Below are 25,694 nucleotides of genomic sequence, written 5' to 3' on the forward strand. Positions count from 1 at the left end.
AATAAGAGATACTTATGTTTAGTGAAAATCATCACAATCTACTAATATTATTAGTGTTGTAATAGTGACCAGATTGTTAGTGGCCACTCTGTAGAAGATTACCAGAAGCTATCATCTCAGTAAATCAGTTGTAAAAAGGCTTTGTCACTTTAAAATGTCTTTACATAGCTAATACATAACAGCCATAGAGCGATGCACTTGGCACCAAGGTAAATATAATAATGGTAACAAGTCTTACTAATGCAACATTGTTTATCACTCAGATAGCCTCTTTACTAATATTTTGGGAGTTCACCCATTTTTTTTCTTCAAGCCTCAGTTTTGAGTTCTGAAAATTCGCAAACTTTCACTTCAAATACACTTTTGAATTTGGTATAGATACATTAATTCACCCATGCAAAAGCTTCTGCTTTAGTATGCTGGTCTGCACCGGGGAGAGCTACATACAGATAGCTGGAGAGCTACTAGTAACTCACAAGCTACTTGTTGGAGAACCTTGGTATACATTTTTGCAACTTTTTGCTTTCATTTTTATTGGATGTTCACATCTTAAATAGAAATGATATGTTTGTGCAAAAAAGTTTTGTTTTTCAGTTTAAAATGTGACACGTAGTAACAATTGTAGGTTTAAAGAAATTGAGGCTAGAAGTGTCTAATAGTACTAGCCATCAGCTGCTATATAGAAAGTGGGAGAAAATCCCTCTTAATGCTCGGTTTGTGGCACTGCAGACATCCAAATGCATATTCTGTTCCACAGGAATTGGGCTGGCTTTGTATCTCTGTATGCTTACTGTGATCAGTGCGGTGAAGCATTTGCACAAGTGAAACATTACATCTTAACAGTAATAATCCGAAAGGAACAGACATAAATGTTGTAGTGCATGCTTTAGTTTAAAATCTAGCCTGGACACATTTTTATTAGTTTGCCTGGCTCGAGTAATGAAAAGAGAATCATAAAGCTCTACATATCACTGTACGTATGTAAAGGTTCTTTGGGTTAGCCTTCTTTTTCCTCTGGTGTGTTCAGCAGTCATTCAGATTTTTACATTCAATAACCACAGCATGGGGCATGGGGAATTGGGGCTGCCTGCCTGCTTCGGCCATTGGCTCTTTTGCACTGCGCAATGAGATTTTTAGCTCACAAAGACATCTTGGGGACATGCAGAAAGTTTCCCTGAGAATGCATTACACCCACAGCTTGCCACTGGCTTTTTAGCGCTTGTAACTCACATATGCTGGCTTTCTCTTTACTGGCTTTTAGTGTTTTAGGCAGTCCAACTTGAGTTTGTCCCACCCATTGGAGTATACCCTGTCTACTGTATTTTTCCAGCAGAGCTTGTTTCTGTAAAGTAATTTAAATCTTGGTTGTATTGATGTAGAATTCTCGGTATTCTCGAAGCGAGGTCGACTAATCTTTTTACCCTAGAAAGGGGTAGGAGAAGGTTAACATCTCAATCAGCACATCATTTAGATTTTATAGTATGACCAATGAGGCCCACAAGGAAAACCCAAGTCCAAAATAAAGTTAAATGGTTTTATTACAAATTAATACTCAGGTGAATGTAGACCAGTCTCAAAACCAAGGAACAAAATCTGGATGGATAGACCAAGCCGGTGAAAGAATCGAAGCTTAATCAGCATTAGAATGCTTTGTATGTTTATCAATACAAAACAATAAGAGCAGGGCTTGATGGTCAAAAAAGAGATGCTGACCAGCTTTTCTTAACATGAAGACAACCTTAATCTAAGTTGATTAGAAAGTCGAGGGGAAAATCCCTACAACAGGTCACTAACTAACATGTGCTAGGCTACAAAACATGGGAACAAAAAGTTATTAATATACACAAATGCATTAACATTGCCAATGCCTGTAGCTTTTACTTTGCTGAAACATGTTGGCTTTCTGGCTTTATGAAAGGCATTGAGTGGGGTTAAGGAGGATTTGCACTTTAAATGGAGACTGTCGTCCATTAGGTATGTTAATGTATACATATTTCCTTATTTTTAACATCTGAGCCAGATGCATGTCTGCGGCTTAGGCATGTGAAAAAGCAGCATGCTCTCTATTTGTTTAGCAGACCCTGAGGCCAGGAGCACTCAGTTTGGAATAAACTACTGTGTCCTGGCCTGGTGTACATAAAGAGTCATGCTTTATGAAACTATGTGTTTCTAATACAATGTTGTGGAATGTTTATATTATTACCAAAGGTCTGTGCACAATCTTATTTTGGATGCAAGTGAATCGGAAACATCTATGGGTATGCTATTAAATTTGTGCTTACTACCCCTGACAAGTGCTGTCACAGAGCATATAGAAAATAACTTTGGTTTCCATTAGTCATTACTCACTCATACTACTAGGTTTAACCAGAGGTACATGGCTGTATAAATAAAAATGAAAAAAAAGGAAAGCAAAAAGTAAAATATAGATATCACAAAAGTTATAAACAAAATCACGTAAATATCTGAGCTTGTAAGGTTCGCAACCTAATAGGAAACTGAAATATAAGAAAGCTGTGATACATACACAATTAGCAAGTTTAGTTTAGTTCCAGTTTTCCAAGCTATTCCGGCAATGTACAAAATATGAATTTACAAGCATCGTCGGTGCCACCCAGGGATGGAGGAGACAAATGCAGGCAACAGCCCACATGGAACTTAAAGCATGTCCAAGATATGGAGGTAAAATACCAACATTAGAGGAAAATGTATGTGGCATGTGCATGCATAGCTGTCAAGGTTTCAGATTGCTATGTGTGTCCTTTTCATAATTTCAGTGTAATTATGAGTGACATTTCAATGACTGAGTGACACTCTTGCAAGCGAAATCAAGTGACGAGGGAAGCATATAAATGTTAGAAATTACACTAATTTGAGCACCACAAAACCAAGATCTTAAAACATTGCAAAGCACCAGAAACAAAAGCTCCTTCTACCCTGATCGTGCTGTGAGAAGGAACATCACCGAACTCCAGGCCGCACTGTCCCACATGGGACCACAGGTCACCCAGGTTAAGTAACAGGATTTGAGAGGCCCCTGAATATGGATCTCGCCTGCCTCAGCCTGCCTATATTCATATTCACAAATTATAGTCCGGTGTCTTGGACCGCGACCGCCCTATACGCATGATAATGATTCGGCAAGACTCCGTAGATGAGAAGCTGTGAGTGAAGCACACATAGCGCTGCGGTCACATCCAGGGCTGAAGAGCTGTGTTAAAGTCACAGCTCACCTCTTCATTTATAAACAGATAAGCCTTTTACTTAGCTCAGCTGATGAGGGTGATACCCCGAAACCGGTACCAGGATGCCTGTTTCTGGTCCGGGGAGCACCTGACCTGCCAGTTTCAGGCTGGACTATTCCCATGGGAAGCAGGGTCAAGACTGATTCGCATATGGCTGGGTTCAAACTTGGGTGGCATGGTGAGCAAAAGAATAATGGATATAACCCAGATATGTGATTTGGGGTTAATGCTTGAAAAGTTACAGTACTCTGTTCACCTTTTTTTTTTGTTGTTTTTTTTATTTATTACTTAAGCTCAGTCAAGTCACACTTATCATTAATAATAAAGAGTTTGAGTGCTGACCGGGCTTCCCCGACCTGTGGCGTGCTGCTCCTCCTGCTATGTAAATACCACAAGTCTTCACTCCAAGTTGCAAAATAAATCACAAAGAAATGAAATGAAATGCAATTAAACGTGGGTAAGCTTCAGAACTGAGCCCATAAGGACGACATTTGCAGGGGTGGTGGGGCCTTTCAATGCACGGCGAGCTTCAGTACTCTACCTCTCTGCAAGCAGCTGTCTACTGCACTCAGCAGTGCGCAGCACTCCAGGGATAGACGAGAAAGGAAGCCAGAGAGATCCCAAGATTACTAATAAACGTGGTTAGAAATGGAGGGCGATTTCCCATGCAGTAGGTTCAGTGGGTGTTCATATGTGCAAGCTATGTATGGAGAGTGGGACAAAGCAGAGAAAAACGGTTAACACTGAGGTGGCCATTCAGAGTTTGGCAGTAACCTTGTGGCTGCCGCCAGGGTAGCGGTGCAGACCGCCACATAACAAGTAAGGCTGTGAACCCAACGCAACACAGACAACTTACCGCCAGTACTGCCACTGCCGAGAAGCATCATCCGGTGGTGCTAGGGAAATTCAGGCTGGCGAAACCAATTTCCCCTCCTACTACATTTCGAGTCACCACACCTCCAGGATATCCAGGGCAGGCTGCCCGCATTGAAAAACCTGTCGGAACAAAGTACAAAAGGAGACACCCACCTCCAGGCACAGAGATGTGTCCGCGGCCGCCATGGCAAACGAACTGCTAGTCTTCCCAGCGTTATATCTCGCCATACACCTTCAGGGCCAGCAGTGACGACGAAGATGACAACCGTAAGTATGCCTAGCACACAGTAGAGGAAATGGCAGTGACACACTCCCACACATTCCCTGCACAGACAGCGAATGCCACACACAGGCACGCACAAAATACGTCAAAGCCAAGTACCCAATAAACACAACAAAGCCAAGCACACACGTGCCAAACATACGCACAACGCACACAAACGCCACCAACACACCCCACAACAACTAGACCACAAACACCTCAATGGAGGCATAAGCAGGCATGTTGTGCAACACTGCACATACAGACACACATACCATAAACTGTATGTAGCAAAGACACAAACCATAGCAGTGAACACACATCCAAATGGTGCCACATCACGTACAACTAACATACAGGGAAATCCACCAAAGCAGCACCATACACACGGACGCACACAACACCCATACAATCCCACAAGCAAGCAGTTACGTTGTGCCATGTGCATGTTATGTTTCTATCTACCAGCACATGCACAATACAGACACCCCACACACACTTTTGCACACGTCAGATCACCATGTAGAAGGAAATCAGCACAAGCATCTCAACTTGCCAAGCACAGCAATGTGCCCAGATGTATTTATAAACAAAATATAAAAATTAACTATATACAAAATGTGCCAACTGGGAAGTCCAATATCCCGAAATGTAAGACACATATCACTGGTCCAACTTGAATCCTGACAGCAAATACGCCTCCATGGCATAGGGGCATCAGTGGGACAGAAGGCACCTCAAAGGCTTGGGGTGGCTTTGATTTGGAAGGGGCATGTCTCGGTTTGGGCTTGGGAGAGGCCACTTTGGTTCTGGAAGGGGTGGAGTTCGTGCTGGGTGGGGGAGCAGGGGAAACACCAGAGGAAGCACCTGAGGAATGGGAGGTGGAAGGGACTGGGAGGGGCAGGGGGACATGATGTTTACTGGCAACACTGGGTGGGAGGGGAGTAGGGAAGAGGTCAGGGGTGACAAGGATGACTTTTATTTAGGCACACAGGGCCTGTCACTTGATTGAGGGTTTGGAGTGGAGACAGAGGGTGTGCTTGTCTTACGTGTTGGTGTGCTGTACGTGGATGCTGGTTTGTGCATGTCTGTGGTGGCTGAATGTTGTGTGGGTGAATGGGTGTGTGTGCATTCATTGGGAGTTTGGGGTAGAGATGCAGGGAGAGGGAATGGGAGATGTGTGAGTGAATGTTGGGGTGCAAGTGAGGTGGATGTGCTGCAGATCGCAGAGAAGGTAGTCGTGGTCAGTGCGGATGTGGGGTATGTGTCTGTGAGTCTGCTGTCGTGATTGAGGGTATGCCAGGAATGCTAGCAGGACCAGTCTGTAAGGATGCAGTGCTGGCAGGTGTGAGTGGAGATGTGACTGTAAAGAAGGAGGTGGTAAGGGAAATGTCTCTTGTTGTGTATGCAGATGTGTGTATGCATGCCTATGGGTTCGTTTGTGATGCTTATGTCTGTCTTTGCGCACCTTTTCTATTGTTGTGGGTGTATCCTGGTCTGTATGTGTGCCCTCAACTGGTGTAGGGTGGGGGGTTGTGGATTGGGAACAGGTAGCTGGAGGGGAGATGGAAGATGAGGAAGCCAGAGCCTGAAACGATTTCTGTAGGCCAGACAAGGCACCGTGAATGCCTTCCAGGAACGCATTGGACTGCTGCATCTAGGATGCCGGTCCCTGGATGGCATTCACAATGGTTGTCTGTCCCACAGAGATGGACCTCAGGAGGTCAATAGACTCCTCACTGAGGGCCACCGGTCTGACTGGGGTAGGAGCAGAGGTGGCTGCGGCAAAGGTTACGCCCACCCTCCTGGGTGAGCGGGCACAGGCATCTGGGGGTGCAGGGGGGAGCTACAGGGAGGGCGGTGGCGGACAAGGATGGTGCTTGGGTGGTCCCAGATGGGTCCGACACCACCAGGGAGCTGCCATCGGAGGAGGAATCTGAATCAGATGTGGTGGTTGCTGCAGTCTCCCATGGTGCTCCCCTTGCCCTCCGTCAAACTGGTCCCCTCGGCTTCACTGGTGCCAGCCTCCTGGGTCCTGTGGGCTGCTGCATCCCCTCTCGCCAGTGCCCTTCATCCATCGCCAGATGATGCTAATGCACACTTAGAGGTGGAGAGAGAAGGGGGTTGGAGAAACAGAAAAGGATGAAATGGTGATAACCCTCACATCCGCTTCACATGCTAACTATACATACATTATCCTTTGCTGGGTAAACAAGAGACCATTTTGCAATTAATATCAATAGTGATGCAAGCAGTACCCAATCTTATCAGCAATCACCTCAATCCTGCAGCCCATACACCTAAATGAAAACGACTACATGCCTGTCAACTGACTAAATGACTGATCCAACAATTCAACCCAAGAACATACCCAACCACATAGCATCCATTACAGGATGAAACAAATCTGAGCTCAGAGGAACTATGCACACAAACTGACAGGAATGTGTGGAGTACATGTGGTACAGAGGTCCATTAAAGCAATTGCAATGTAAACAAAACAAACCTGTCATTACCCAGACACAGTGCGAATATGATCACCTTGTACTACTACAGTACACGCAGAGATGGACGATGCAGCCAGTGACCTGATACGACATTAGAGCGACCCATAAGTACAGTTGAATGTGTGTCACTGTACCGCCACTTCTGTTCCTGCATGGCTCTACATGGCTAATGTGTCACACTCTTACATGATTGGTGACAACCAGGACTGTACACTCCCTAAATATCATCTGACCACGTAAATCTCAAGTCCAGTGAGGGTCACAGTGCACAACCATGCAGAAGTCACCTAACAGTCTACACTTACCCCCTTTGTTGCTGCTGTGCTGCCCTCAAGCACCCATCTAACTCTGGGTAGGCCACTGCCAGTATGCAGGTCATTAGGGGAGGGGGCACGGGGGGGGTTTTCAGGGTCTGACGGGCACCCCTTCCACGTTGAGAGGCCGTCCCCAGCTAGGCCTCTGCGGTCTTCCGGGCCTAGTGTCTCAGGGCCTCCCACTGCTTCCTCCAGTGGGTGCTCCGCCGGCTATGGACCCCTAGGGTCTGCACTTGGCTCTCCATAACCCTTTTGTCTGGTCTGCACTAACCTGCATAGGACACATTCTGAAAATGGTAGACATGATGTAAATAACATCAATACAGCTGCAACCATTGGCGACACACAACATACACGGACCATGCTCACTGCCAATATACCACACAAATCATGTGCATGCAAAACCCCAAATCAGTCATTACATGTCACCACCTCACATGTGGGACCAAGGATGTTGTACTGACATGTTGCCCTGGAGCACCGTACAACCGCCCCTACAGGGGTATGACCCCTTCCACCAGTTTCTCCAGCTCCTCACTGCAGTGCGTGCCATTGTTGCTCCAAGATTCAGGACACAGCAGCACACAAAGTGGAGGTCTTCCTTACCCAAATGCCAGGAGTAAAGTGAGCTGGCCCATACAAAATGGCGATTATGACCATCCCTGCCGGCGGTGATCGTCATTGGTCCCAGTCTTCCATAGACATCAATGTTATCCAATGAGGAGTTGCACGGCAGTTACGATCGCCTTCCTCCATGACAGACATGGCAGAATGAAGTCCAATGCATGCAGGACAGGTGGATGCCATTTTAGTTTGTAACATGACTGTCCTGGGTTCACACTGCGTCATTACCTGCATATCGTCACAAATTGAGTCATTTACTTTACACTTTGTTAATAATCACATATGTAGTGAGTGTCTGACGACATCACCACACTTGTCACTACATTTGTCAGTATTGACAATCCGTATGGTGGAACACATGGAGGCGTATGTTTGTGTCCTGTACACGTCCATTGTCACCAGGATTATGTGGCATGACAGCCAACTTACATGAACAATACTTTGTGATTATCGTATGTTATACATGGTGCACAACATTGTGAGAGGTTTCCAGATTGTTGTTTGTCTCCCTGCCCAGAGATCGCCAAAATAGAGTGATGAGGAATGCACCAGTTTACTGGACACTCGTAGATTTTGAAACCATGGAAGAGCGCCACACCATCCTGACCTATCGACTGAACCGTTTGTGCATCAGGGAACTGGTTGTCCAGTTGAAGCCAGACCTCCTGGCGGCTTTGAGAAATCCCCATGTCATCCCTCCGACAGTCCAGGTGTTGTCAATCCTGCATTTTCTGGCGGGTGACTCTTTTCAGGCTACTGTGAGACTTGCTGCATGAATGTCACAGCCCTAGTTCTGTAAGGTGTTGCAGGATGTGCTGAGTGCCCTACTCAAGCATGTTAACAGGTACCTTAGGTTCCCACAACGTGCTGAATTGGCCACTGTTAAAGCAGCCTTCTACAATATATCAAATGACCCACATGTAAAAGGGGCCATTGATTTGACTCACATAGCATTGGTACCTCTGAGGGCCAATATACGGGTGTACAGAAACCAGAAGACTACATATTCGCTCAATGTACGAGTGGTGTCTTGCAGACGAGTACATAACAAATGTAAACACAAAATTCCCTAGATCAGTACATGATTCCTATGTCCTGAGGAACAGCAGTGTCCCTGCATTGATGTCACAGCTGCAGGGAGAAAGGGCCTGGCTGATAGGTATGTGTACTGCTCTCCATGTCAGACGTTTGTACCCCTCCCTACACAGTCTGCACTCTGCCTAGCATTGTTACTTATAGTCATATCCCCTTTTCCATACAGGTGACTAAGGATACCCTAACGTGCCTTGGCTCCTGACACCTGTAGACTCCAACTACAGGAGGGGAGAACAGGTACAATGAGGCACATGGCTGGACGAGGCGAACAATTGTGAGTTTTTTGGTCTCTTGAAAGCTAGATTTCGTTGCCTCCATATGTCCGTGGTGCTCTACAATACCGACCAGGGAAAGTCTGCAAGATCTTTGGTGCATGCTCCATAATCTGGCCCTCAGAAGGCACATCCCACTGTTGGACCAGGGGGACATTGATGCTTGAGAAGTGTTTAGGGCCGTTGATTCTGATGCTGGGGAGGAGGCAGATGAGGATGAGGCACATGAAAACAGAACTGATCCGATTTGTCACTACTTTCAACGATAAACAGGTATGTGTGGTTTATATGTGTGGAATGTTGGTGCCATTACGGTACATCCTTATGGTTGTACCAAAGATTGTGAGTCCTCAGTCTGCCTGTTTGGGTAAATGTAAGGGGGACTTAACAGTCTTGTCCTGCTGTGTAGGCATGTCATGCTGCATTGTCACCTGCTGTGTGGCAACTACCTGTACCTGACTATTGAGGGAGATGAACAGTAGAGGATGTTACCTGTGTGACATATTCCCTGTCCTGTGTGTGTGTGTGAGAGTGTGAGACAGTGCAGGTCCTTTCATATGTGGTATAGGAGCTGCTGGAGCAGTCATCCTGTGTTTGTGTTCAACTGCTGTGGATGTGTGACTGTGAATGACGTACCTTACAACATTGTGCCTAATTCCATGTATTTGTCCTCCTTCAGGTCACATCTGTCTGCAAGACGATTACTGAATTGCCTGTTGGCTTCGTTGACACTGGATGTTGCTACATTATGGATGTACTTACACACCTGTTGCAGTATCCCGCTACATCTGTCACTTAAACATTATTCTGGTGCCAACATGTATATATATGTGTTGCTTGTAAACAGAATTGCCACTACAAACAATGAAGAGACGTGCACCATGACTTGTGATGATTTGTGTTTATTTAGTGTATAACATCACAGTCCAAAGGAGTAGGGTAATGGTCTAGGTGAAGATCAGAGTGGGTGGTACAGATGTTTGTTACTCAGGTCCTGTACCCATTTCCACGTAATGATGTGAACTTGGTATTGGACAGCCAACAGGGTGTAACAGTGGCACACAAGGGTGATGGTTCAGATGAGGGAACACTTCCAGGTTGGGGGGGTTTGGTCTTTGCCTCAGGTCCTGCAGGATGTCTGGGTGGGTGACCTCTTTCACGGGGGCCTCAGCGGCAGGGATAGGGGTGCTGGTGGCCTGTGGGACCTCCTGCTGGGCTTCCATTCCAGTAGCAGGTGCTGATGTTGAGGGCGGTGGTGTTGACTAACTACTAGATGGGTCCTGCTGTTGGGTGGAGGATGTTCGCAGGATATTGTTCAGTTCCTTTTACTCCCCTAATATGGACACCATGGTGGCATTGAGTGCCTGCCACTGCTGCATAGCATCCTGGTGGTATCCCCCTGCAACCTTTGGGTGTCCTGCAAGGTAGTCAGTATCTGGCCCATCTTTTCCCAGGACTCTGGAGATGGCCTCCTGGCCAGTTGTCTCCTGTACCTGCCTCTTCCCTTGGCTCACGATTGTCCTCCCACTTTCCCTTGCCCCCTGTGCCCCCTCCCACTGACACCAGGACTGTCATTGTCTTTGGTTTGCACCGCTGACTCCTGACCCTGTCCTGTGAGGCACACTGATGATTGATGTGACCTTGAGAGACAGGTTTGGGAAGATGGGCTCTGGATGCCACAGGGGAAGTTGTTTCGGTTGTGGGCAGGGTGAGGCTGAAGGTGGTGGAGAACTCACCACTCATGCCTGATGGGCCAGGTTTGTCATCCATATCCAGACATCCAGGGGAGTCCTCCACTATTGGACCTGCTTCCAGGCCTGGGCTTTCTGTCATTGGCCTCCTCTGCTGTGTGGCAGTATTTGGGAGACCTGTGGAGTGAGAGGTATTGTGTCACATGATGGTATTGTAGAAGTGATACACATGGTTGTATGTCATCGTTGACTGGATTTTCAGGGTAGTTATGGCATTGACAGTTACTAGACCACTGCTTGTGTTTCTATCAGTGGAATGTTGCAATGGGCCTGTTTTGGGGAATAGTTAATATTTGTCTTGCTTCTGTCATTGCCATGTACTGATGTGCATTCCAAATACCTTTTTGTGAATGGGAATGACATGGTTTAACATGCAAGTGCAGAGATGTAAAGTGGATGTAACAGTCATGCAAGGGTAGGGTGTGTTGCATTTTGGTAGTTGTAGTACTTGGTGCAGTGTGAGGTATCCATGTACTAGATGGGCCTGTGAGGGAATGGTGTCATTAGGGAGCTGTGGCATGCAAGGGTGGGCATTGGGTCCATGGTGGGTTTGTGCACATTAGGGTAGTGTGAGGGGTGAGAGGGTACTTGCTGTGCATGGGGACATGTTGGTCAGGGTGTGTAGTTGACTTACAGTGTCCAGTCCACTAGGTATTCCCGTCAGCCCTTCTGGGTGTAGGATGGCCAAGACCTTCTATTCCCACGATGACAGTTCTGAGGGAGGCGGTGGCGGCCCACCACCAGTCCTCATCACAGCGATTTGGTGCCTGGAAGCCATAGACCATACCTTCCCCTGTAGGTCGTTTCACCACTTCCTAATGTCCTCCATTGTGCGTGGATGGTTTCCCACAGTGTTCACCCTGACGACTATCCTCTGCCATAAGTTGTTTTCCTGGTCAATGGATGTCTGCTGGACCTGGGCTCCAAACAGTTGCGGCTCCACTCTGACAATTTCATCAGCCATTACCCTCCGCTCCTCATCTGTGGATTTTTTTTTTTTTGGTGGTGGTGTCATGGTGGTTGTGTTGTGCAGAGATGCTGGGTGTGCTGTTTGTTTGTGTGAGTTTGGGTAATGGTATGTGTATGTGATTTGTAGTGTTTTGTGTGCAGTGTATGATGTGTGTTCAGTGTGATGATGCCTGTGCTATCTAGGTGCAGAGCCTTTTTTCAGTGTGCCCTTGCCTCGCTCTCTCAAAGTTCTATGGTTGCAAAGGGTTCTGGGTATATGTGGGGGTGTGTTTGTAGTGCTGTGGTCAGGTGTGTATGTGTCTCAGGTGTGAGGTAATGGTATTATCCAATGTGGTGCAGTGTTCTGGTGGAGGGGCCTTTTTCCCCCGCAGAAGTTTGGACTGCCAATGGAATAGCCCTAATTTGAGACCGCGGTGCCGATTTGTGAATTGTTATATGGCAGGCGGGATGTTCTCGACGTGGTGGTCCTGATGGTGCAGACGCCTCCTTTGCGCTGGCGTTTCGGCCGACGGTGGTGTTTTTTGGGAGCAATGTTGCTGGAGTTGTGTTGGTGACTCGTAATGCGGCGATCTTTCGGCGGCCGCTAAGACAGCGGTTTTTGGAAAAGACCGCCAAAGTCATAATGACCACCTGAGTCTTAAGATGTAAAACACTGGTTACATTTAATACTTGTGGCATGCTCATTATTCAACATCAACAATGTGAAAATCAAGCACACGTACAGTTTTGAGTCCGTGTCTTTGCTGATGAAAAGTACTTTACAGCCATTTATAGTGATTTATTTGCATTCTTTACTTGCTCGCCGACCAGTTGAACGGTAGTTACTCCATTCTAGAATGGCCCTCCACTTGCTACTCCTGTGGGAGGGGAGTGGGGCGGCTTTATCCTACGTGCAACCTTACCTTGCAGCATATCTAATCTGTGGTGGTCCAGTGGGGAGCACAGTTAGACAACCCGAATATTAGGGCTGCAGTGCCTACATATTGACTGTCAGACACAGCTGTAGAGAGCAGCCTGGCCCGCTGTCAGGGCAAAAAAAAAAAAAGAACAGGCAGCAGCATAGGTACCTGGTAACCTGGAGGGGGGAGGGGGTGAGGGGGAGGAACGGCACTTGGAGTGCATGAAAACACCAGCAATCTTGAAGAAGGCTTGGAAACAAAGAAAAAAAGTTCCTAAATTGGGCATAACATGAGGGGTAATGAAGGGATAATGTACTTGGTCCTTGCTTTCGGGGAAGGATAAAGACTGGAAAAGGCATGACCAAAGCATGCCATGGACAAATGGTGGGAAACAATGGGAGAGCAACGATGGAGCCAGCCAGTGGCAAACCTGTGGGTGGGCGGAAGCCTACGGTGGAGATACAGCATGTCTCGGTTTGAGACAGCGCATGCGCACTGTCTAGAGCCAAGACACAAAAAGGAAATAAAGGACAAAAAGAATTTGGAAAAACGACATCTGGGGCAAAAAGATAGTAACTAAGATTGGCAAAAAGGAAGTAAAAAGAGAAAGTGACAATATTTAGAAGCTGTGAAGAGTTTTCTCTTAGGGCCAAGAAAAGTCTGTCTTCTCAGTCAGCATTTGGGGAATGTGAGGAGCAAATGCAATGTCTGTACCTCTTAAGATCCATAGAAATCCAAGCAAAAGTTCAAGTAAAGAGTACCAAGAGAAAAGTGTCAGAGTAAAAAAAGCAAAATGAAGAGTGTCCCAAATCCATCACGGAACAATAAATTAAAGTCTATAGTGAATTGTTTGTTCACCAACCACACCATGGGAATCGGAAGATTCCATTGTCCAATCAAAACGAATCATAAAATGGGCATCTGCAACAGATGGACACTTTTGCATGATCATGGGAAAGCATCCATCCTTGCCCTCCTATACGACTTTGCAACTTTGTAACGTTGAGCCAATCTCCACATTCTCCGGTTTCTCATGTGCTGTCTTCAAGGTTACTTTCTCTGGCTCTCTGAGTAGAACAATAGCATCTCTATTTCCAAACTAACTTTTCGTGAGAACGACATCTGAAAAGAAAAGACACGGTAGCAAAGGAAAAACAGCATTCTTCATGTTCTGCACATCTGAGGCCTAGCAAACCACTATGGCTAACTTAGCAAATATAATGTAAAACTTGATCTTTCATTAGTAAGTCTTATTTTAAAAACATGTTCGGTAGATTCGCAAAGGGAAAATAACTTGTAAAATCAAATATTTAGATATAATGGGGAATTACCTATTACCATTTTAAATTTAAATCATCATTTCAGTTAAATCTATTTCTGAACATCATAAAGTATCATATGAAATCAAAACAAGTGATTATACTTAGATTACAGTTGCTGTACCTAATCTATAGTGAATGCACCTTAATATAGGCTTTTAGTGTAGCACTTTACAGTTATCTTGTTAGATATGCATACATGTTATAAATGAGTGTGGTCATGTATAGATCATCATTGTGACCTCACAGTAACAGCCATATCTCTGCTGCATAACTCTCTTGTCTCATTTCATGTGTATTCAAAAACAGAGGTAGAATGTCATGCTCGGTCTTCTGAGGGTGCTTAGTGTTTACTTTTCTTTCTCTGACTTCAAAGTCGGAGGATTTATATGACAATCATGTTGGCTACTGGGGGTATGCTCTGAGAAGAATGTACAATCTTTTTTTTTTTTTTTTTCTAGCGCACAACAAAAATTAAATGTCTAAATGAGCTGTGCAGATATATCTGAATGTATCAGAATTGGGACAGCACAAATGAAGCACATTTTTGCTAATTCTGAAGTGTAATGGAAACAAATATTTTGATGATGTGATGAAGTTTCTACATAATATTGTTTGTGCGTCGTATCCTTTTATCAGTAAAACTGCATGTCTGCGCAAATGTAATGGTGTGGTAGCGCACTGCTATTGCAGAAAACACATTTTCAAATTAAATTACCATGTGTACTCCACTTTAAGCCCCTCCACACCAACCCACTGTACTCTTCTGTGCAGCACTCTATGCCAGTGCACTCTTCTCTGCACCACTGCACCTTATGCCACTGTACTTTACACAATTTCACTCTACACCTTTCTGCTCACACCTCATTACTCTAGTTTCCTGCACTCTATGGCAGTGCACTCTGTACCACTTTACGTCAAAACCAGTGCATTCTACGCCACTGCATTGTAAGCCAATGAACACTGCACTCTACGACACTTTGCTCTGCATCACTGCACTCTTCGCCACTCTATCCTGCACCACTCTAATGTACTCTGTGCCAGTACGCTGTGTGCCACTACATTCTGCATCACTCCACTCTACATCACTGCACTCAATGCTAATCCACCTAAAGCCACTCTAATTTACTCTGCACCACTGCACTCTTTCATTTCACTCTACTCCGAAACAGTCTACTCTGTGCCTGCTTTCTGTGCCACTACAATGTACTCCATTCTGCTCCACTTCACTCTACGTCACTGCAATCTCCACTGCACCACTCTCCCCCATGCTATGCCCCTCCCCTTCACGCTATGCCCTTCCACTCGACGACACCTCACTTGACTCCATTTTGACACACCACTCCACTCTGACATGCCCCTTCACTCTGACATTTTAAGGAGCTCCCTTTAGACACTTCGAGACATTTTACTGCACTCTGTTCTATAACACACTCCTAGACTCTACAGCACTATGCCATTCCACTTCAGTATTCCACTCTATGCCGCTCCATTCTGACAGTTCAGCTCCAGTCTACGCCACTTTACTCCACTCAACTCCCTCTATGCCACTCCATTACTTTACTCAATTCTATGCCACACCACTCTAAAACACTCTGCCACTCAACTTTATGATGTTCTAAGCCACTCCACTTGCCTACACTCTGCCGCTCCACTTTGAAACACTGCACCACTCCACTTTAGCCCATTACAGTCTAACTTTTAGCCTTGCCATGTACCGTAAAGTAAAACATTGTATATTTTTTCACATTGCTCTATTGGAATTATGTGATTATATATTTTTACAGAAGTCTGTGACCAACTGCTATGCTGTGGTGGCACTGTGGTTTTTTTTCTCTGTGTTTAGTCGTGACGTAGGCTTGCACTTCCTTGTCAAAGGTAGGCTTTTTGACTTTGTCACTGCTTTAAAGGTATCGCTTTTCATTATTGCGTTGTCTCAACGGGCAGTTTTTCATTTTCCACCTGTCCAAGATGTATAACTTACAAAAAAAAAAAAAAAAAAAAAAAAACTCATGGCGGTGAGATATGATTACATTTTATGCCGGTGGTTCTTAACCTTTTGACATCTGCGGACCCCCACGTAATCATTCTGGAATCCCGGCATCACACGGAGTTATTTGAACCGCAAAACGCTACACAAAAATACAGGAATAAGCATTCATCAAACAAATACACAAATTAAGTATTTTATTAAATGCACAAACAAAAATAATAAACTAAAAGAAAAGATTTAAATGAGAAGGCTGGGCTTTTTAAAAATAAATCGAAGCTACAGCTCGTCCATTCTGTTTGATGCATTCACACTGCTCAAACAAATCAATCAGAGGACACCAACTTTTCTAGCGTCCAATTTCAAATCCCTTCACACCTAGGGAGTGTTTTTAAAATATTCAATTTTACATTTTGCTTTTATATAGGCTTTGTTAATCTATTAATATTTAATTTGCTATGCGTTTGCGGAGCCCTGATTAGGCTTTGTGGACACCCCGGCCCCAGGTTCCTGGCCCACAGCCTAAGAACCTCTGTTGTAGGTGTATTGCCTTTGTCGTGCTTGACATTCCCACCATACACCATTCTACATACACATGATGTTAAATGTATTGTATAGTATTGTTATGTAATCGTATTTATATAGCGCTTACTACCCCTGATGAGGAGTCGAAGCGCTTTTCGATGAGTAGCACGCTACTCCGGAACCCAACAAGAATTAGTGATGGATTAGTATCATTTAATAATGAGTACAGTTTTAGTATTATTATGAGTTAATTTGAGCTGCGGATATGAGAGTTTGTTAGTTAGATTGACTGGAGTAATGGAGGGGTGGAGGAGGAAAGAAATCCAGAAGTGTTGATTGGGAGTATATCCTTCATTTACTCAACCCAAAGGCTTGGGATGAATAAAGTGGTGGAGGGGGAAGAGTATGTGGAAGGGTTAGGGAGAGCATAGTAGCAGGGTGAGATGAATGCAGGAGAATTTAGTAGGGTTGTGTGGGAGGTCACAGAGGTAGAGTGAGGTTTAAAATGTGGTCATATTTTGTACTCACTAGGAAGAATTGAAAATAAAAACACCATTTACCTCTTTCAGGCTGTTTTATTTACTGCCCATAAGACTAAACCACAGGGCTTCCCTACCACTTGATCCCTCACCCCATTCCTTGAAGTCGTTGTTCCCCCTTTCTTACAGATATCGGATTGCTCCGCTTTCGAAGAGCACTCAGTCCCATCAAGGATCAGCAAAGTTAATTTATGGGTAGGTAAGCAAATGCTTTACTTGTAAACGCCTGAGGTGAATGTGAACTAGTTTTGTTTATTGCTTAGATTTTTAGATAGAAAGCGTTGTAGGATTTTTTTTTATAGCACTTCCTTTAAAACTGTAAGCAGGATGCGATGTTTGTTGTCTCGTCTTGCACACAGTTTTTTGGCACACATTTTTAAATGCACAGCAGCAGTATATATGTTAAAATCCTTATAATCGACTTGATGCTTAGACTCTAACTGACACCTTTTTAAAAGGCAAAAAATGAGTACTTCCTGTGAACGCCTTTTTTTTTAATAGGCTGCTTTTCTACGTTACTTGACTTTGTTTACTATCTTTAATGAGACTGCATCATAGAGCGCGAGTTTTATGTTTAGTATTTTACCACCAGTGAATTAATTGATGGTGAATCACAGGGAAAATAAGTGTTTAAAGAGCCACACCTAAGCTCTGTAGAGAACCTCCTTCTGTTTAGAATAAAAGACTACAACTTGCATGAATTTGACATCCTGCCTAATAAACTAACGCTCTAAAAGCACCTTCACTGCCGATTAGTTTCAAAGACTCCAAGCACCCATCTGCCAGACTTCTTCAGTAGACCACTAAAACATTTTCCAAGCAGGTTATTGTACACAACTGCATTACTAAGATTGAAGTTATTCAGAGATGGAGAATGCTCCTCCCTATTTTCATAACATAAATACGTTGCCAGTGGTTCTAAGGTATTGGCGTTTCTGTGCGCGATGTAGTGTTCGCATTGTGCTGCATGCAGTTCATTTAGTGGTACATGTGGTCTAGGCTCATAAACCTGTTGCTGTAGTTTGCTATCTGGTTTAAAGTAGAGGTTGATTTTGAGTTACCATCCTTTCTGTTGTTTACCTGGTACTGTTCTGCACCACAGTGTAGATTTTGTCAGGCAATACTTCATTACGTGACCCTCATGGCGCTCAGCATTTAACTGTGAATGATGGCTAGTGCACTGAACGTACTCCGTTTTCTTGCTATTCAGTTGCCACAGTTGCTATCCAAACGTTATTGAAAAATTTCAAGCTGCCTGCCTCTTAGTAATTTGTAGCATATTTGTGGTATCATGGTCTTCCAAAAGGTGGGTCCTTAAGATAGTTGATAATAGCTATAAGAATAAAGCAATAGCTTTAGATCAGCCATCTAAGGCCCTTTTCTCTCTTTCTTATTTAATGTGGCATCCATCAGCATCATCTGATAATGTTTCACTAAATGATTCAAATCAGATGCAATAAGGAATTTAATCGCCTAAGAAAAGATAAAGGTAACATTTGGAAATGACAAGCAGTGATGGTATGGGAAATTTTTCAGGAGGGCGAGGGCGTATGAGGGTTTCTGTCTTGATTTCCATTTGACCATTGGTGGGCTTGGGCTTAACCTTACAATTGACCCCAGAACGGAGAACCTAGTACACGTCTTTAGGGCAGCAAAGTCGAGCAGTCCAAGGCCTATCTAGGGAGTTGGTGTAATGTTAGAGACTTTAAACTCAGCAGACTATAACTTAGCAATAAAAATGTCCAGCTAGCGCATTTAACTTATAAAAAAGAATACTATGCACAAAATTCAGAGAGCCATTCCAGTATTTTACTGATATGCCATCTACAGGTGATGGTGCATTTGGAGAGGTGGAAGTGCTTCCGCTGTTCTACTAGGACAGGTTTTATTTGATAACTTAACGTGCAAATGTTCTTTAGTCGTTTTTGAGGGAATACCAGGGGAAATGTTCTGGAGCTTTAGCCCACACAGTCTGATTGACCGCTTGCCTTGGGGTAGCCCAGGCTCACCCAAGCAGTATCCTTCCCTTCCTCCACATTGGAGTGAGAAATGCACAGTACCTTCGCTGTCATTTATGGTCTTTGTAAGGTCTAGGCCTAGGACACTGCTCGAGGTGGTCCACTTCTGTGCATGGCACACAGAGTGCCATGGTCTCTGTCCCAGTCCAGCTGGTGTAATTGTGGCCTGTAGTGTGTGTATGCACACACCTGGTTAGGTGAGTGTCAGCGTCGCCTGTGCTGTTAGCGGAGCACCTGTGCGAAATATGCACAGCTTGCGGTCATGGATCTTCTTTTGCTTGATCTTATTTGTGCCCAAAAATAAACCCCCTCACCAAAACAGAGCTATGAGCCTATCCACAGTGGTAATTGTGAGGTGTTGTCACTGCTTTTTCAGACGACTGGATATCTTCCTCCTTGACATAGGCCCATTGGAGGAAACTGCTGAATGTGGTTGTGATGCGTTCAGTGCCTCACGCTTCTAGGAAATAGTATCCTTCGCAGGCACTCCAACCTCTCATTAGGCTCTGCAGGGACACTATAGTCACTAGACCTCACACTCTTGCTTGAGCAATGTAAGTCTTACCAGAGTTGCAGCATCCAATCATTGTGTCTTCAGCTATTTCAGTGTCCCCCTCTCTTTTAAGTAGTCTTACTTGTTCAAGAGAACCTCTAATGCATCCCTCCTAAGCAATGAGAGAGCTTTTTCTTTCAAGGCAGGTACCAGGATATCTTCATCTGTTAGACGGTAGAACTCACCAGGTTTCCGGGCCCTAATTTGGCAAAAGAGGATTGGCTGTTCACAAAAGAGTTTCTTGTTTGCATCTACTGGAATTTCTGGTGGAGAAATCCTAGCTTCCTGGCTGCAAGTTTCTGCCTCATCTTTAAGTTGCAGACAGTGTTTCTGTATTCCACCCGTTAGCTCTGACATGTCTTTGGGCATTTCCTGCCTTCAGTTTATTCCTCCAGGTTGGTATAGCCTTTGTCTTTGTCTTCAGGTATCTGTTTGAAGGTGGGTGGCGTTTGAAGTCTCCTATCAATGGAGACTCAAAACAAGGTCACAAAAGCGGGATTGGTGGGCCACTTAACTACCGGTTAACATGTGAGGGGATAGCCCTTTCAGTGATCAGTGGGTTAAGAATGGGCAGAGAAATCTCCTCAAGCTTTGGAGACCCACTGTCTCCTTTCACCCACACCCTAGAATCTGATCATTGAATGTATTGTAAGTGCACTGCAATTGACATTACCATCCGGGCCTTCTCCGTGCTCCATTCTAGGTGCCAGTTTGATCCACAAAAACAGTAGTTTCATTTGTGGCCACAGCAAATTCATACATTTAGTCTGTTTACAGAAGATAACCGTCTTGTGTGGTCAGTTTCCCTCTATATGGGGATAGGAACTGGATGCAGGGGAAGTCAGTAAGTGGCTTCCTGGCAGGTGGTCTGTTTTGCCACTGTAATTTTGTCGCTGCCACCACCGTCACTCCGCAGCTGCCCAGTTAATAGGATAGTACACATGGAGTGCCACTCCCAAACCCCCTCGCCCCCGTCTCCCCCACCTGTCCCCTTCCCCACTCCTTCCCCAATCCCTCCCCCAATCCCTCACCCCTTGCCTAGCATCACTGACCTCTGGCTTCCCATGTGAGGGAATTAGAGTGTGTTGATTCTTAAAGGAAGTGATTTTCTTCAGTCTCTGCACTAGAACTACAGTAGTTATTGTTTCGACTAATTTGCAGTTTTACTTTATTTTATGTATCATCTTTTCAGTTTGTAATACTTTTGTTAGGTGAAAAACGTAACAATTTTTTTTCTCTTTAGATTATCACGTAGAAGTCACAACCTGAATCCTGATTTTTTTTTTTGCTTTGGTGTTCGGTGAGTATCCCTATTTAAAACGTAAGCAGCAACAAAGACAATAGTCTTGAGTGTATAAAGTGTCTATAGAGTACAGTCAGTATAAGCGAAACTAATGCAAGATGTTTCGTCATATTAGTGTGTTTGCAGTGATACTATGTTGTATTTGTTTTTCTCACCTTGTATTCCTGAGTTAGCCTACAAAAGAAACCAGCATAGCGGTTTAGTTTTCAGATTTACAAACCCCAGTGGCCCCCAGCATAGTCCTATACATATTTCAACTGTCTAATGGGAGTACCTTGCTTAAGTGTTTCTTGGAGAGAAATATTCAGTAGCGTTCGAAATTATTTAAAGTATAGGCATTTCAGTTGTTAAAATTATTCTGAATAATATTGGGTTTTTCATACAGAGAACAGTATACAAATTAGGAATAAATAAAATCACATTAAAACCATATTCCTTGTGATTTGCTGGTGGAATATCTCTACACCTTGTGCATGTGTATAGGACATATAAGCATTGTATTATTTGTATATTAATGCAGTTTAAGGTAATTAGGTGACTTCTTATAGAAGACATCTGTAGTTAGATATGTTACATAAACCCTTTTCTATATAATTGCACCTCTTTGTAGAGTAGCAGAAGTCATAACGACCTAGATACGTTTGGTGCATATGTCCAAATACATAGCCTGGAATTTTGCTTTCCCATTTTTGTCAGCCAGAACATTCATTATTCAGTACTTTGTCTATTAGCTAAAGCAAAAAAAGTATTATAAAACATACTATGTATGTTTTTCTTTTCAGCATCCGGCACTATACTGGGGTTGGGGGGAGGAGGGGTGATGAAAAGAAAAAAATAAGTTTACTCTTTAATTTAACTCACTGCTTAGTTTCAAACAGTTTCTGTTTTTGGCAGGACACTGCCCTTTATATAGTTCCTTCTCTCAGTTTTTAAAAGTCTACAAACTAAATTAATTACTTGTAACCTGAAAATGCTAATTTTGTCACTGAAAAGTTTAGATGGAATTAATCTTCATTGGATGTATGTGTTTTTTGCTTCTCCTTTGTTTGCAAGGGAGTATGTGCTTAAATTACATTTGTTGTTGTTCTTCCACTGGACAAGAACACACAACATGCTGCTAACAGCGCAAGCTTCATTTCATTTAATAGGTGCAATATATTACTACAGATGTGTGCACAATGTACATTAAAAGAACTAGCTTCTCTCTATATTAAGAGAAAAGCAAATGAGTGAGGTATTAAGTATATACCTTTAGCATTGTTTAACTGTGTACTGGATGTTGGCACAATAAGATACCTATGTAAGTTGTTGAACAATTCTAAAACGTATGTGAAAGAAGTCCAGTTTTAACACTTATGGGCTCATCCAAGGTTTTACCTCTTGTTCCATGAGTTGATCAACTTTGCTGATGTTGTACTATGGTGTACTCTGGTTCCATTATAGAGTTATATTTGTATATTGATCTCACAGGAGGTGTCAGTTAGACTTTTGGCAGAGTGACGCCAGTATTCACCACATTCTTATACAGTACATATTCAGCTGAGATTCCATTTGAAATGTCTGGTAAAGACTTGTAAAATTGGTAGGTTAATGAACTCTAACATTTGTAATTGATTTGGCTTCTTCAGTAATTGCTAAGCTGCTCCTATGCTAGTCTCATAATGCAGTAACTACTTAATTGTTTTTTGAGCCCATCTTAATGATAATTTGTATGACATAGTTGTAAATATACGAGAATGCAAGTTACTTAACTTTTGGGAATTAGCGTCCTTCTTTAATTGACTGTTGAGCTTGTGATTAGTTTTGTTGTATGCTTGCACTTAAAAAAAAAAAAATGTTAATCTGTCCCCTCGATGTTGGGTGTTAGAAAAGTTCTGGTTGTTCACCAAAATACAGAAACTGATTGCTTAAATTAATTCACTAACAAACACTTGTGCATTCCATGGTGTGTTTATTTTTGTTACTAAAACACCCAAAGTTTTTTAAATTTAGTACAAGAAATAACTTCTATTGTATTGTATAATTTGCACAAGCATGGTTATCGACTCACAAGTTGTGATTTGTATTTTTCTCCAGAAGTCTGTATACTTTTTGCGAAGAAGGTCTTAACTGGCTTGTGTTCGGACTGCAAAGAAGATGGCTGAGAGCAGTGGAAGCAGCGCAACTGGCTCTACCCCATCAGCGGGGACAATAAATCCAGCATCCCTACCACCAGGCGACTCTCACCTTATTGCTCTGATTGTTGAGCAGCTCAAGAGTCGTGGTCTGTTTGATAGCTTTCGCAGAGACTGCCTAGCTGATGTTGATACGAAGCCGGCATACCAAAATCTGAGGCAGAAGGTGGACAATTTTGTATCAACACATCTAGACAAACAGGAGTGGAATGCAGGAATGAATAAAAACCAGCTGAGAAATGGACTGAGGCAGAGTGTACTTCAGTCAGGGATGCTGGAAGCTGGAGTGGACCGCATTATTTCTCAGGTTGTGGATCCAAAAATGAATCACATCTTCAGGCCACAAATAGAGAAGTCCATTCATGAGTTTCTAGCAGCGCAAGCACGTGATAATGGTCCAGCTCCCCACCTATCCCACTCTCTTGTGGAGACCAATATGCAAGATCACCCATCTCAAGGAAATGTGTAACCCGGAGAACTTGTAGCTCAACCACTCATAAAAAATACAAGTTGTATTTTAGGTAGTTGAGCATCCAGTTGTACATCAGTATACATTGTCCTAGAAATGTGCATGTAAAAAACACAATTCAGATAGGGATATATTGCATGAGTCATTGAGTGACTGGAAAGGACACAATTAGAATTCATTCAGTTGCACTGCTTTCTAGATGGATTTTTTTCGATTTTTAACAGGTTACGGTTCCACTACTTGTTGAGTGCTGAGGTGTGGAAACAGGTTAGCTCCTTTTGTCTTTTAACAAGGCTCAACGCGAAAGTCATTGTGGTAGTTTTTAAAATTATTTAAGCCTGGTACTTCAACAGCAACCAGAAAATGTACACCTGGGAAAGCTGGAAAGCGGAATTGTATTAGTTTAGACTATTTTAACACTTCCGTGTTTACATTGTTAGAAGATTGTTTTGAAGTTCCAGTCAGCTTTTAGAATACTGTGAAATATGGAAATACATAGCTTTTCATGAGTATATGATGCCAAGACACATTGAAATATTTTAAAGAGTACTTGTTATATTTATAATTTTATGTTAAAATCGGTTGTGTTTTCCACGTTGCATGCCATCTGAGCTGTGTTTTTGTACAACGTTTTCAATAAAACTAAGTGTTTATAGCGGATTTTTAATTACCATGCCTTTAGTAGCAGTGGCACATTGACATTTAATTTAAACGATAGCTTGGCAATAGCAATACTCTTGAACAATAACCATGACAAACGTGAGATTGAGAGAATTAAAATTGCTTAAAGATAATAATTTTACACAACTAAACTGTAATGCGAATTAGCTGCTAACTGCACAGCTTTATTAATGGTACATATATAGTGGATTTCATAGCAATCTGTAAGCAATCGAGATGGTAGTACAGGAATTAATACTGAAAATTGCAATCTTTCACCAACGGGAAATCAGTGGCCTTGACAGCAATAAAAAACTTTGACAAAAGCAAACTTTCCAGACAATGCACGAATGAAACAACTACTACTAGATGCTGTGCCATAGTGAAGTTCAAATAGAAGGCACCTCGCGTAAGATACCACCATGAGTCTATTGGATAGCAATCCCAACTGGCTTTGCTTTCATCATAGGCTTTATTCGCAGGGCAATGACACTGTCCCACCTCCAATATAAGACGCTCATGGGGAGAGAATCTAGAGTGTATGCTTAAACATCACCCTGCTACCTATTGTGTCAGGCCCTCTTAATATTATCCCCTCGCCACCTACAGAAACAGGTCATAAAGTGAAAACTCAAAAAACATGGAGAAGAAGGCTCATTGTGGAAAAACTAATTGAGCAATGGGGCGTTTTTTTCCACTGACTATCCTAGATGTTTGTTCTCAATGAGTATATACCTCTTAGGAGCCAGATTGTTTACTGGTGTTGTCCCTCATTAAAGTAATTTTGGAAGGGTGCAAAATTTTGATTGACTCTGAACTTTTAGGAGTTAGCAGGGTTTCTTGTATTGCATCATTTTTAGCAGTACCGAAAGAAACTGTCATATTTTCCCTAACACCAGAAACATGTAAACTTGCCTAGCCAGAATGCTGCTGGGGCCAAATCTCTGTTGTATTGAAAAGAGTGTGGCTTAGCTGCAAAAATTAGAAAATACCATCATTGTATTTGACACATGGTAGGGTATTTTCTGTTTCATGCCTTTCTTAAAAACAAAAAAACACTTGATGGTGAAAGAATTGTTACATCTCTGCAGTTATACGCACACTTTTTGCAGCATTACTTGAGTGGCTTTGGTACCTCTTTTACAATAGGATATTCAGTGCATAGTCTGTGTGTTTGAGTATGTGTTTAGCTCTGGCAATGTTATATGTTGTTTATTACTAGACTAACTTAGTTTGGTCAGCTCACTGTAGGAGTTCATATTGAACAAGGCAGCTTAGTTCAACTCAGTTTTGTTTCTTAAAAATGGTGTCGAACTGTCTTCATGGTGCT

The 25,694-nt window shown here is 43.3% G+C and overlaps 2 protein-coding genes across 5 annotated transcripts in view; both read left to right on the forward strand.

The window, feature by feature from the left end:
- The window catches only part of LOC138259017 (biorientation of chromosomes in cell division protein 1-like), a 42,889-nt gene extending 18,525 nt beyond the window's left edge, over positions 1-24,364 (forward strand). For 2 of the 4 annotated variants that reach the window (XM_069206407.1, XM_069206406.1), the window contains 3 exons: positions 17,317-17,382; positions 21,002-21,058; positions 23,138-24,364. In XM_069206407.1, the coding sequence (XP_069062508.1) occupies positions 23,198-23,704 (507 nt within the window). In that variant the 5' untranslated portion in view covers positions 17,317-17,382; positions 21,002-21,058; positions 23,138-23,197 and the 3' untranslated portion in view covers positions 23,705-24,364. The remainder of the gene's footprint in view (positions 1-17,316; positions 17,383-21,001; positions 21,059-23,137) is intronic. The other 2 variants (XM_069206404.1, XM_069206405.1) reach the window with 1 other exon arrangement.
- PTPDC1 (protein tyrosine phosphatase domain containing 1) overlaps positions 1-25,694 on the forward strand; it is a 227,818-nt gene that overhangs the window by 18,516 nt on the left and 183,608 nt on the right. The gene's annotated exons all lie outside the window — the stretch shown is intronic.

The sequence above is a fragment of the Pleurodeles waltl genome, chromosome 9, assembly GCF_031143425.1.
Source record: "Pleurodeles waltl isolate 20211129_DDA chromosome 9, aPleWal1.hap1.20221129, whole genome shotgun sequence".
Classification (NCBI taxonomy): domain Eukaryota; kingdom Metazoa; phylum Chordata; class Amphibia; order Caudata; family Salamandridae; genus Pleurodeles; species Pleurodeles waltl.